Source organism: Salvelinus fontinalis, chromosome 1, assembly GCF_029448725.1.
Source record: "Salvelinus fontinalis isolate EN_2023a chromosome 1, ASM2944872v1, whole genome shotgun sequence".
NCBI classification, from domain to species: domain Eukaryota; kingdom Metazoa; phylum Chordata; class Actinopteri; order Salmoniformes; family Salmonidae; genus Salvelinus; species Salvelinus fontinalis.
The window spans coordinates 49,680,225-49,694,289 of record NC_074665.1 but is presented as its reverse complement, the minus strand read 5'-3'; the positions used below and the strand labels follow the sequence as shown (position 1 = coordinate 49,694,289).

The window sequence follows — 14,065 nt, the reverse complement described above, 5'->3', positions numbered from 1 at the left end:
CAGCTCAATTGGAAATGACCTTTTACATTTTATAAATCGCGGAATCTGTAACGCTTCAGTTTTACAGACGGAATAGAACCCCGAGTCACAGATTGATGAGGTGGTTTCAAGGCTGTCACAATTACATGATCGGTCCTAAAAATACAGTAAAATCATTTGGCTGCAAGTGTTTATCTGACTGTTGGACATGGCTTCGCTTTCCTGTTAAACTGTGCCTACTAAAACAGCATTAGTCCAATGGGTTCTGCAAAAAAGTTTGCATTAAAAAAGGCACAAATGATGGCACTTACGGCTGGATTCAATCCGTATCGTGGAAGATCCGCGTTTAAAATTTAAAGGTAATTTCTGTGATTACCGTGAATGCAGTCTCCACGACTGCGGGAACATCGCCTTTAATTGTCAATCGCTCTGTAAAGTGGATCTTCAGAGCTACGTATTTAATAGAGCCCTTAGGCTGCCCAATTCAGATATATTTTCCAATTATTAGTCTTTTGTCCAATCACATCAGATCTTTTCACATTAGCTCTTTAATAAAAAATATTAGTGGATAAAAGATAAGAATTGGGCTGAATTGGGCTGCAGCCATAATGACTTTGATTTCAGCAGGTGCTTTGGCAGAGTGGAGTGAAAACATATGCCATGCATCGGAGATATGAGCCACCATGTCTAGCCCGACTTTCTCTCATTACTTCACAGTCCTTCACAGTTCCAGAAACTTCTCTGTCTGCTCACGCAGTTTGTTCTTCTGGATCTGAAAGAGGAATTTAAAAAGGAGAGAATAAGTCTTTGTATTAAATACAGTGTTTTATGTCAGGGTGGTTTCTCAGATCGACCAGACAGCCGCGGTGGTTCGTGACTCCCTCCAACATGAAGCCCTCTGAATGTGTTTAGCAGGACTGCTGCGTGCAGACTGCTTAATAGCTCAGTTTCCTTCTGTCTAGAGACAGAGGACCTGGATACTCAAATTACTCTCCATTTCTAAATGGTTTTGAAGTGTCTCTTGAGAGAGACCGAGGAACATACAGTTTATGCAATGGACTGTTCATAAAAAACGAATTTGTCTCTGACAATTACTTAAGCTCCCTGATTATGTCTTCAGAATTGTATAAACAAATACAAAAGAAATGTTGGTCAGCGTTCATGTAGACACATACATTATGGGGCATGTCAGCTTAGCTTTGAGTGAGAGTATATGGTTTGAGAGATTACCTTTCCTGAAACTGTGAGCGGGTAGCCCTTCACAAATGTTACATAACGCGGGATCTTGAAATGAGCAATCTAAGAGGAGAAAGAAGATAAACAGAACATTTCAAGGATTTAGGCTAGCCACAGCAGGAAGTCACAGAACCTTTTTCTTTCATTCAATCTCACCTTCCCCTTGCAGTAAGCTTTGATGTCCTCTGCACTGCAATCCTGTCCCGCCTTCAGCTTGAGGCAGGCGCACACCTCCTCTCCCATGCGCTCATCCTTTATTCCAATCACCTGATGGAGAGCGAGAATGAACCAACATTAGCAGTCATTTCCCTAGAAAACGATCTTCTGTTCAACGTGCATATACAAACAAACTGATTGAGAATTCACCTGTGCCTCCTGGACTTTAGGGTGGGTGTGTAGGAACTGCTCAATCTCAGCTGGGTATATGTTCTCCCCTCCTCGGATGATCATGTCCTTGATTCGACCCTCGATGCGGCAGAAGCCATACTTGTCCAGGGTGGCGATGTCACTGCATATGGTTATAAGGACACATGTATGACGCATAAGTAAAAGTTGAGACATCAGCGTTTTGGGGAGGTATATGGGACCAGACCTGTCCACTCACCCAGTCTTATACCAGTTCTCTTTGGTAATGCACTCGTCTGTCTTGGCGACATCCCCCCAGTACTCCAGCATTACACAGTAGCCCCTGATCATCAGCTCTCCTGATATCCCGAGAGGCATGATCTGACCAGAGCCAGGGTCAACTACCTTAGCCTGAGGAACAGCAGTGATGAACACAATAGGGTGCGACTCTACTGTCGTCAGTTACCATGATGATAATACAATCAATGCTCCCGGCAGTTCTGCCTATGTGGATAAGACATGTAAAGTAGATACTTCAGGATTTTTGGGAATGGAAAGTCAGATGAACTTGAGGATGCCATTTTTATGTCTCCGCGTTCAGTATGAAGGAAGTTAGAGGTCGTTTTGCGAGCCCACGCTAACTAGTGTTAGCCCAATGACTGAAAGTCTATGGTCACAGCTAAGACTGGAAGTCTTTGGTAACAGACTTCCAGTCATTGTTCTGTTAGTTAGCAATTGCACTAGGGCTAGTTAGCAACTTCCTTCAAACTGCAAACAGAGATAAAAATGGTATCCAAGAGTTCATCTGACTCTGGGGAAGTAGATACAGGGCTTCATTGCCAAAATCCCGAAGTATCCCTTTAACAGACATAAATATACTTATTGTATAATAGAAGTAAAGACATTAAAACATAAATGACTCAGGTGGATGAGACGTACCTCTAAGTGACTGGTAATGCACCCAACAGTCTCTGACTTCCTCTCCATATTGTCTGTTGGGAAGCCACAGAATGTCACAGGGCTGTTCTCTGTGGTTCCATAGCCGATCTGTCAATTCAAAGTGAAACCACACACTGAGTTCAATTAAACATACAGTATCACCACGGCGCTATTCTTGACGTTCTACAACCCTGTGTCATTTGCAGAGGTAGTCGGAGAAGGTGACTGAGGGGGTATGGAAAAGTCTGTCCGTCTGTTTACCAAATCATATTTTATTTGTCACATACACATGGTTTGCAGATGTTAATGCGAGTGTAGCGAAATGCTTGTGCTTATAGTTCCGACCATGCAGTAATATCTAACAATTTCACAACAACTACCTTATACACACACAAGTGTAAAGGAATGAATAAGAATGTGTACATAAAAATATATGGATGAGCGATGGCCGAACGGCATAGGCAAGATGCAGTAGATGGTATAGAATACAGTATATACATATGAGATGAGTAATGTAGGGTATGTAAACATTATATAAAGTGGCATTGTTTAAAGTGGTAAGTGATACATTTATTACTTCCAATTTTTTATTATTAAAGTGGCTAGAGATTTGAGTCAGTATGTTGGCAGCAGCCACTCAATGTTAGTGATGGCTGTTTAACAGTCTGATGGCCTTGAGATAGAAGCTGTTTTTCCGTCTCTCGGTCCCAGCTTTGATGCACTGGGCCCACTGTCTGGTGGACAGTTTCCTGTCAGTACTGGACGTCAGCGTGACTTCACAGTTCCAAGGCTAGGACTAGCTGATCCAGCGAGGGGCAGGGGGTGAGTCAGCAGGCAAGCCAGGGCATGGGAGCTCAGTGAGGTATGTGGTGCCCCCCTGACAACTGGCACACCTGTGCAGTAGGATGGTGCCTGCCCCTCTGTAGACCACGCCCATACATCTGTCCTGCTGTGGCCTTTCACTGACCAGTGAGTCCTCTTGATAACCTTTTCTTGATTACTGTTTTTAAATTGACAAATTTCAACTGGGTCAGTGGCAGACGTAAGTTGTAAGTTGAGTGAAATGAAGGCTAAGACTTTGAATAGCAGGACCAATGGAGTCAGCAGTGGTTTCGGCCTCTGAAGCGCTCGCTAGACGATTATTCATCTGCTGCCACAAGCACATCCTTCTGAGGGCGAAGGCCAGTAGTGACAGAGTGGCAGAGTAAGGTCATGACTGGTGAACAGAAAGGCATTGAAGGAGCCGTTTGGGGATGGGGAGGGTGAGAATGTTCACCTGGGCAGCCAGGAGAAAGACGTTCCCGATAAAATGCTAGATTTGTTAAGTAAACTCGAGATTCCACTTATCATGAGAGTGTTCATCGGACTCATAAACACACCCTTCTGAGGCCAACGCGTCATAGGAGCTGAGCCAGCAAGCCCAAGGGCTGAAGTGGACAATGTCTCTCTCCCTCCATCCCTTCCTGTCTCTTTCCCTCACGCTCCTGGTCAATTTCAAGTGGCTAATGGATCAGCGCTCGAGACCAAGGTCTCACATCTGGTTGGTTAAGGCCCACTCAGAGCCACACACATCCCTGAGTGAAAGCTAATGAAAAATATTCTGATTTCTTAACATACACTATCTGCTGAAACTCAATTCAGCCACATCCAACCTCGCCTCTATTTGGAAAGTGAGAGTGACCACAAAGACCATTGTAACACCTTACTCCTTTTCAAAATAGTAGAAAATATGCACGCAGGAATGAAACTGGCCATTTGAAACCCTCTTTTAGTGAGGTGAAGAGGGACCATTTCACATTTTTTGGACTTGAAAAGGAGTCCCGCCACTCGCCAAACATCTGGTGACGATTATGAGTTATAAAACAGCCACAAAGGAGCTCCTTTCCCTCTGACTGCAGACTGAAAAACAATAGAGATGTCTGGAACCCTAAACACTGGAACCTTAATCTCTTACCTACCGCCCGACTACACTCAGGCAACTATTTTAGAAATGACTGACAATGGCCCCGGCCTGTGAAGGGCCTCTTATCTACCCAACAAAAATCCAGGTAGCCTGTACAGGTATACAGACCATGCTATATTGGCAGTCAAAAGTGTGCTTGATCCACCAAGACACTGCATTTGATTTGGAAGCACATTTTGCCCTTCTTGAGAGTGCAATGTTTACACAATTTTTCTGCTTACATAACTAAAATGACCTAGAGATCCTTTGCCTGCTAAACATAACAAGCAATTGAAACGTATGCACACACCAACTGTTTGATTAAATGTCTCATGCAGAAGATCTGGAAGCTTTTTAGACATTTTAACCAGAAGTTAGTGGAATTTAGTTGAGCTCCCTATGGTCAGTGGAAGATCCTGAACTGTGTGCGCGGAGTTAAACTCTCAGAGACACTTGACTTCCTCTTGCAGCCGTATCCACGTAACACCCTGGTGAGCCCCTCCTCAAATAAATGTTATAAATAGTGCTGTGTTCTGTTCACCGCCGTGCCGTCCTCCTCTCAAAGCCCCAAGTGAATATTTTTTGCACTGCCCCCCTTTTCTCTCAGTCACACATTCACTCTCACACCAGCTCACCTCTTGCCTTCCCTCTCTGAATCCTCTCTCTTTCTCTCGCCCTGAGACTTTCTGGAGGACTTTTTCTAGCTTGGAGTGCCTGTCAAGCAGTGAGAAGAAGCTCTCAGGAAGAGACCGAATACAGATAAGGTGGACAGACTGACAGACACAAGTCTAGAGTAGCAGCGTCAGCATGCGGTGTGTGAGCTTTCTCTCGGTGTGGACCTACCTGCTGGTCCTCGCCCCGGTGGTATGGGGCGCACCCAGCCAGTGCCCGGCCCTGTGTCACTGCCACGGGGACCTGCAGCATGTCATCTGTGACAACGTGGGGCTAAAGAATATTCCACAGGTGTCCGAGGCCACCCGTCTGCTCAACCTGCAGAGGAACAATCTGGGCAGCCTGCCCACCGGCTCCTTCGCCAGCAGCAAGGGTCTCATCTCGTTGCACATGCAGCACTGCCAGCTCCGCGAGATCGGCAGCCAGGCCTTCAAGGGGCTCAAGAAGCTCATCTACCTCTACCTGTCCAACAACGAGATCACCAGCATCAAGCCAGGTGCCTTCGAGGACCTCGCCGAGCTCACCTACCTCTACCTGGACGGCAACCGCATCAGCGACCTACCCAAGGGCATCTTCTCGCCCATGATCAATCTGTTCATCCTGCAGCTCAACGATAACAAGCTGCGTGACATCAAGCCAGGCACCTTCGCCGGAGCCAAGGACCTGCGCTGGCTGCACATGAGTGGCAATGAGATGAGCTCGCTGCAGCCGGGCTCTCTGGACGACGTGGAGAACCTGGCCATCCTGCACCTTGACAGGAACAGGCTGTCCACCTACCCCGGTCTGGCCATGAGCAAGCTGAGAGTGGTGGAGGAACTGAGCCTGGCCAAGAACCCCCTGAGAAGCATCCCTGACAACGCCTTCCAGAGCTTCGGACGCTACATGGAGAAGCTGCACCTGGACGGCATGGGGCTGGAGAAGGTTAGTCTCTCAGATTGTTTGTGGGATGGGTGTGGGTCCTTTTTGTGGGTGCAAAGTGCTTATTGAGTTGGGAAGAATTAAGAGGCGATTGAAAGTTTAAGAGAACGGCAATGCAATAACATAGCATAGATGTGGTAAATAAGTCTACCATGACAAGAGTAGATAACACAAATTCATTTCAAGCCTTAGAATATTGAACATTTACAACAGTTCCATTTCATGCAACCTGAATCTCAATTATTTGAGGCAGTTAGCCATTCAGTAGACAGAGAAAGCTTCAGTTAGTATAAATATGTTGTATTCTTGTCTACTCTAGCAACCCTGTGGATTAGGGAGGCTTGTTGTTTGTTTGTTTGTTTTGGTTCTGGCTTGCCATATTTCATCTGCTATTTATATGTACAGTCTGGCTTGCCACCGGCCAACTCCCTCTTTTCCAGTAGCCAAAAGATGTTTCTCTTTTCCCAGTTCTGTGGTTGCGTACCGTAGCCTGGGGAGGGCAGATAATAAATGCGAGGTGGTTTAGTAGACTGCTACGATTGATCATATGATGACTGACGGTTCAAATTCACCCTTCGCCTTTGACAGCTTTGCACACTCTTGGCATCCTCTCAACCAGCTTCATGAGGAATGCTTTTCCAACAGTCTTGAAGGAGTTCCCACATGTGCTGAGCACTTGTTGGCTGCTTTTACTTCACTCTGCGGTCCAACTCCTCCCAATTGGGTTGAGGTCGGCTGATTGTGGAGGCCAGGTCAGCTGATGCACCACTGCATCACTCTCCTTCTTGGTCAAATAGCCCTTACACAGCCTGGAGGTGTGTTGGGTCATTGTCCTGTTGAAAAACAAATGATAGTCCCACTAACCCTAAACCAGATTGGATCGCTGCAGAATGCTGTGGGAGCCATGCTGGTTAAGTGAGCCTTGAATTCTAAATAAATCAGACAATGTCACCTGCAAAGCACCCCCACACCACCTCCTCCATGCTTCACAGTGGGAACCGACATGCAGAGATCATCCGTTCGCCTACTATGCGTCTTACAAATACACGGAGGTTGGAACCAAAAATCTCAAATTTGGACTCATTAGACCAAAGGACAAATTTCCACCTGTCTAATGTCCATTGCTCGTGTTTCTTGGCCCAAGCAAGTCTCTTCTTCTTATTGGTGTCCTTTAGTAGTGGTTTCTTTGCAGCAATTCACGCAGTCTCCTCTGAACAGTTGATGTTGAGATGTGTCTGTTACTGGAACTCTGTGAAGCATTATTTGGGCTGCAATTTCTGAGGCTGGTAACTCTAACGAACTTATCCTCTGTGGCAGAGGTAACTCTGGGTCTTCCTTTCCTATGGCAGTCCTCATAAGAGCCAGTTTCATCATAGCGCTTGGCTTTTGCGACTGCACTTGAAGGAACTTTCAAAGTTCTTGAAATTTTCCGAATTGACTGACCTTAAAGAAATTATGGATTGTTGTTTCTCTTTGCTTATTTGAGCTGTTCTTGCCATAATATGGACTTGGTCTTTTACCACCCCTACCATGTCACAACACAACTGATTGTCTCAAACGCATTAAGAAGGAAAGAAATTCCACAAATGTACTTTTAACAATGCACACCTGTTAATTGAAATGCATTCCTGGTGATTACCTCATGAAGCTGGTTGAGAGAATGCCAAGAGTGTGCAAAGCTGTCATCAAGAATCTGTAATATAAAATATATTTTGATTTGTTTAACACTTTTTTGGTTACTACATGATTCCATATGTGTTATTTCATAGTTTTGATGTCTTCACTATTATTCTACAATGTAGAAAAAATTAAGAAAAACCCCTGAATGAGTAGGTGTGTCAACTTTTGACTGGTACTGTGTGTGCGTGATGTTTAGACATTGGGTACTTTCTCCGCATCGCTCTAACTGTAACCTAATAAGATCCTTATGATGACTTATCCACCCATATGAGAAGAAAATAGGTCACACATGCTTTGGGTCAGGATGCACATGTGCTGAGACCAGCGGGATCTCTGTCTCGGGCTGTTTGTCGGCAAAATAGTTGACTGGTTTTAGCCAGTGTTTTAGCCCTGATTGCTCTGCTCGCTCTATGGTGTGGTACAAGGAGATCTCTTCCCCTGAAAGTGTGTAGGTCAGGACGATTGCACAGTGGGAGAGAGGAGTGGTGTTCTAGTCATATGTTGCTCCATTCCCATATATACTGTAGTTGGTTGGTGGGCTGTTGGCGCAGAAGATTGGATTCATGTCCAATTTAGCTTGGCGAGGACAAGAAGTGGAGTTGGGGGAGGGATCAGGTCCCTGCTGTTTACATTAAGGAGCTATATGGGCGACACATACATGCCGTCCTAGTTGGGAGATTCCAAACAATGTCAGGTGGCCAAGTTACATCACCTAGTAAGCATCATAAAAAAACTGCTGGTATGAACCACACTCTTCAGCTTCAGCACGTACAGTACTGTAAACCCATACACACCATCATACAAGGGTTCCTGAAGCATAGCCCAAGATAACCTTGACCATGCAGTGAGTGGGCGGCGTTGACGCAGTGCTTGATCATTCCTGAGGTTCAGGTTGATGTGTGAGGTGGGTGACCGCCTCATTACACTTAAATGGTGCAGTCCGACAAGGCTTTTAAGATCTGGTTAGCTTCCATCCTTTGGTGGGGAAGGCGTTTGAACTGTCATACAGACAATCATAAGGCTATATAGTTCACGGAACAACAGCAGACAGTCCAGAGAGCACAGGAAATGGTTTCCTATCTAGAGATAAACGTCGATCCTACACCTCGTAAGGCATAGCATAACAATGTAAGAGGTAACAAGGTTGAATGAACCCCAGTCAAGGCCTGAGTGGAGAGATGGGAAATGCTGGCCTCGAGACACTTATCACATATACTGATTGAGGGGTTAGCTTGCTGCTCCCCATTCATTCCAAACTCAAAGTTAATCCAGTATTTGAGTTTATCAATCCATAATACAGTATGGAGAGATCCCACAGGGGAAATGGTAAAATAACAAGCATCTCTCAGGCAGACTGTACCAGTGAAAGTGAGGGGAAAGCAGTGTGAGAGGGCAAGTTTTTGGGGGTGGCGGGGGAGGCACATGGTGGGGGAGAGTAAAAAGCAATTTTCCAGTCAAAAGTGGGTATTTTTAGGGTGTTTTTGTTTGCTAGCCCGTATCCAAGCATGTACTGTACCAGCCAAATTCTAAAATCTTCTGTGCGTTTTTTCCCCTCGGCAGGAGGGTCCTGCCAACAGGTCAGTAAGGGTTAGGAGACGGGTAAATAGAGGCAGGGTGTTCCGTAGCCCATGAAGGACGGGTATTTTTAGCTTGCCCATCGCTCCTTAGGTGAATGGACAATTGGGCCCTTTGCAAGCCTCCTTGGCAGAGAAGTGGCTCAGAGAGAGAGACTAAAAAAAGAGAGCAAAAACAACCTGGCCACGCTGGAAGTCATCCATCTTCCATTGCTGCAAATTACCAGAAGCCTCCACCTTGGCACTTGTGCCCTTCTGCAGTGGAAATTTCCAAAAGACTCCTCAATCAACAGCCTCATCTCTTATAGACTTACATAACATGTTGCAAAAGCCCACCCTCCTCTCACGACTGCCCCCGGACCTCCTTCCCTCCCTCTCTCTTCCTGTTAAGAGGCTAAGAGCCAACCCACTGGACAAACGGGTTGAGTCAACGTTCTTTCAAAGTCATTTGTCAACATTTTGTGACGTGGAATCTACGTGGAAAATACATTGGATTGGAAAAAGTCATCAACGGTTGTTTTGAGAGTCAAATTTCAACCACAGGATTATGTCATCATGTTAACCAAATTTCAACATAGACAAACCGTGTATACACTTTGGGGAATTTGTGCCTTGAAAACAACGTCAGATCTTCAACATTATATCCCCTATCTGAAAAAAACTGTCTGGGCAGCACCTCCTACTGGAGAATTGATCTATCTACTGCTACCTGTTGGTCTCCCATCCACGGTTTTAACCAAGCCCCGCTTAGCTATGATATTTGTCACTGACTATTACCAGTGTGCTATGATGAGAATGAGTGTTGAGATCTCACTCATGCTATCAAAGTCATTTCAAAGGGTAGGTTTAACAGAGCAGTTGAAATGTGACCATACTTTCACTCATATCATCAATGAAGCTATTTAGGCCTATATAGCATTTACAAAGTCATCAACAACTATTGTTTCAATTCAACCTAGAATTCAACTAAAAATAAACAATACAATAAGCCTAGGGTTTCAAGCTCTGGTTGATTGAAAAGGACAGGTATTTTTGTCGACAAGTTAACAAATGATATGTTGGATTCACGTCTCCAACTCAACCAAAAATACAAGTTAAGAAATAGGATTAAGCCCATCCAAGAAGTAAATATGCCTATATCTCCTCTTAAATGTTGATATTTGGTTGCGTCGTCAACCAAACACAATTCAATATTACTTTTGTAATACAGTAAATAGCCTAAAGTTAAAGCTATCTTACAAACTAATGTAACATTCAACCTTAAAATGAGTAACACATCCATGGCCATATTAGGGTTACTGTAACTATACATTTCTTATGTAATCATATAAAGCATGCACATTCAAGATAGCATGCATAGGTAATAGCAGGTCTGTGGAGATCTTCACGATTACTGTAATAACCAGTGCAGAATCTTGAACATCATTGATCAAGTGCACCACGTACTTTTTATGTAATCTCATTTGCAATCCAGGTCATTTGGTTCTGCTATTAAATGAAGCACAGTGATAGATATTTTGTTTATTTACACAACAAATAAATCTTGACATTGTATTCCCATTTGGTGCTTTTAAACGGTTGAAAGCGTAGCGATACACATTTGGGTGACAACTAAACCAAAAATCAGACCGTTTTTCCATTGGAATTTGGTTGTGCTCTTAGATGACTGAAAGTACAGTGATAAAACATTGGAAATTCAACTAACTTTTTTGAGTGGGTGAATATAGGTTGTAATCTCATTGATCAACGTCTCAACCAAATATTACCCAATTATTCACGTTGAAACGACGTGGTGTGTTCAGTGGGAAACATAACACGGTGAACATTAGCTCATCTTGCACCTCTGTGAAGTTTTTAGCGGCCTCACAAATGCGTATGAAGTTTGGGAGAAGGGAGGGGTGAGAGTCCAGTTTACATAAGCAACGGTGCAGGAACCAGTTATGAGTGGAGGCGTTCATGTCAGACAAGAGTGACATTGCTGGAGAAAAAAACTGAAAAAAATCTCCTCCACCAAACATCGCTGTCTGCCCTCTGACGGATATTAAGGATGAGGTCTAACTGCAAATTCTTGACCCATTTACGTCATCAGGCATGCCTTCACTGCCATTTGAGAAAGGAGTTGAGAAAGGAGTTGAGAAAGGAGTTGAGAAAGGAGCTCAGAAAGGAGCTCAGAAAGGAGTTCAGAAAGGAGTTCAGAAAGGAGTTCAGAAAGGAGTTCTACCTTATTGTGGAGTTCAGGGTTTCAATAGTTGAATTCAGGGATTTCAATCAGTCACATGAAGCTTTTATACTTGCAATGAATTACTTTTGGATTTGAAGGACGAGACTATTCTTGGTTATGACATTATGGTTTAAATATCTCCTGTCAAATTCTACCTCTTCTGATGAAACTGAAAAGCCTCCTATACTGTGTCTTATATATCTGTCCGCCTGTAGTTTTCTGACGGTGCGTTCAACGGCATGAAGGCCATCAAGTCTCTGCACTTGGACAACAACAAGCTCAAGTCCCTGCCCAAGAGCCTGGAGTTCACCACCATCACCAACCTCACGCTCGCCAACAACCCCTGGAGCTGCACCTGCACGCTAGCCCCTCTGCGCAAGTAAGTAATGACCTCACCTTTACACGCACATACAGCACAGTAGGAAATCTTACCTTGCACTGACACAATATTGAGGTAGAAAAGCACACACAGACAGTGGTCTATTTGATATACACACTAAACGGAATCCATGAATACATTTCAACATTCTAAAATCTTGATTAACACACATATTATCCAAACCGTTAGAGAGAACTTCCAAGACCCTGTATGTCTGATTCTCTCTGTTTCCCTCCACTAGGTGGATGGATTCTAGCCGCCAGCGCCCTGATGCGCTCTGTGCCTCTCCGTCCTCACAGAGAGGAAAGCAGATTAGGGACAGCTCTGCCTTCAGCGACTGCACAGTTAAGACAAAGAGAGCCAAGAAGGGCACACGCCATTAAAACACAGGTAACCTGACTGACGATGACTCGACGAAATACAAAACTAGTCCGTCAATAGGCAAGTTTAACCTCAGTCAAGTGAACTTATGAGCTGAGTTGAGCAAGCTTAAGAGTTTCTCAGTATCAGACTTGGGATGTTGCAGTCATATGCATTTACCCAAGAACAGCTTGACAAAGGGTTTTGATTGTGATACATATTTCACATTTTTGTTGGTCCCCTTCTGGCTTCAATGCTTTCCTCACGGTTTGAATTCTTACAAAGGACTGTATTTATGTGTTTGGGGACTTGGCACAACATGATATTGGAGGATGGGTTTGGACCGGCCTAGCTTGACATTCTTCTTTTCTTTTCCCTCAGAACTCTTTGTCCCCTGGCTGTTATTTTCAATCTTGGCCTTGGGGTCCTGTCCAGAACAGAACAGCGTGTCCCGGTCATGGCGTTGAACAATAGGAGGGCAGACTGTTTGACTTGGCTGTTGATGTTTGTGTCTTTCTACAGGAGACGCTGCCTGAGGGGAAAGGCCTGTCCAGGTGACCGGCTCGGTACGTGTGCAGAGAAAGAAAGCGACGCTAACTGCTGCTTAAAGACCGTCCATCTCACTATCTGCCAAATATCAATGTCACATGTACACACATGGAGTGAGACATGACACAAATACATCCCCCTTTCTTTTCAACAGCTGAAGAATTTGTCATGCATCCCACAACCAACATTCAGACGAGCAGCCATGTTGACTCTCCTCCTCTCGCTCTCCCTAACGCCAGCTTTACACCCTCACCTCTCAGGACCCCATCACCTGCTGCCACAGCAACGGCCTGCATCATCCCACAAGCCCCCGCTAACAGCCTTCCAAATGGAATGTTCCAGGCCAGGTCTCCCTTTATTTAATGTGGTTCACTCAGTTGGTCATGTCTCGCTTCTCCCGTGAGAAATTATGTCAGACTGAGAAAACATCCTGAAAGGACTGTGACCGTAAAACGGACCTTGACGTATTGTGACTTGACCCGACTCCTCTCAAAACTCTGACCAAAAGTAAATGACACAACACAGCGCAGGCGGCTAAGGACTTTATGAGATAATGGAGCAACGGCAAGTTGAAAAGGAACATAGTCAGCGATGACACAGACAAAGAGAGGAGTCCAGTTCTCCAGCGGTATCTTTCGTTTAAAGACTGTATGTATTCAATCTCCCCCAGAGATACAAAAAATAATAATCCTTACATGAATGGAGTTTGGAAGTGTTTGCAGTGCCTTTAGGTCTGTTATCACAGGAGGACATGTTGTACAGTTCTAAAGGGATTTGAGAATAGGTAGCAGAGGTGACATGTCTGAGTCTTTGACTAAATAATTAATATACAAAATATTTTGCCTTTTCCACCCTCCCCAACTGCTGTGGCAATGCTTACACTGTGTGACTTTTCATTTAAAGTAATTGATTTACATTGAAAACAAGATAGTTTTTACTGCTAAATCAATGGATTATCTATAGGCATTGAAGACTTCCCAAACTCTGGGAGCATGTAGGTATTCTCCTTTCCCTTTCATAACTCTTAACATCTTTTTTTTATGTATATTGAACATCATATTTTGGGGGGACATCTAAGAAATAAATATGTAACCTTGTCTGTCCTGATTCCATTTTCAACTACTGTGCGCTAACATATTAACAGAGAGACAATGTCATAGGAGCGGCCAACCTTACTCCCAGGGAGCTACAGAGTTTGGGGGTTTGTCCCAGCCCAACACTAGCACACCTGCTTCAGCTAATCCAAGTCTGGATGTGTAGCTTATTAGCAA

At 44.4% G+C, this 14,065-nt stretch overlaps 2 protein-coding genes across 3 annotated transcripts in view; one reads left to right on the top strand and one right to left on the bottom strand.

Moving 5' to 3' along the window:
* Window positions 1-2: 2 nt before the first annotated feature.
* Window positions 3-14,065, bottom strand: part of acsf2 (acyl-CoA synthetase family member 2) — a gene marked incomplete at its 3' end in the record, with an annotated part of 37,437 nt that continues 23,374 nt past the window's right edge. The window contains 6 exon segments of the mRNA XM_055925002.1: window positions 3-751; window positions 1,210-1,278; window positions 1,372-1,482; window positions 1,582-1,723; window positions 1,820-1,971; window positions 2,500-2,607. Coding sequence (XP_055780977.1) covers window positions 701-751; window positions 1,210-1,278; window positions 1,372-1,482; window positions 1,582-1,723; window positions 1,820-1,971; window positions 2,500-2,607 — 633 coding nt within the window.
* On the top strand, window positions 2,605-13,893 carry LOC129857085 (chondroadherin-like). Of its 2 annotated transcripts, XR_008759872.1 has the most exons (5): window positions 2,605-6,034; window positions 11,722-11,885; window positions 12,127-12,275; window positions 12,768-12,811; window positions 12,949-13,893. XR_008759872.1 is itself a non-coding variant. In XM_055925012.1 (4 exons), exons 1-3 carry the CDS (start codon window positions 5,249-5,251, stop codon window positions 12,266-12,268), a joined length of 1,092 nt encoding a protein of 363 aa, XP_055780987.1. In that variant the 5' UTR covers window positions 2,605-5,248; the 3' UTR covers window positions 12,269-12,275; window positions 12,768-13,893. The 2 variants fall into 2 exon arrangements, 1 of the variants encoding a protein (XP_055780987.1); XM_055925012.1 differs by having other exon boundaries at window positions 12,768-13,893.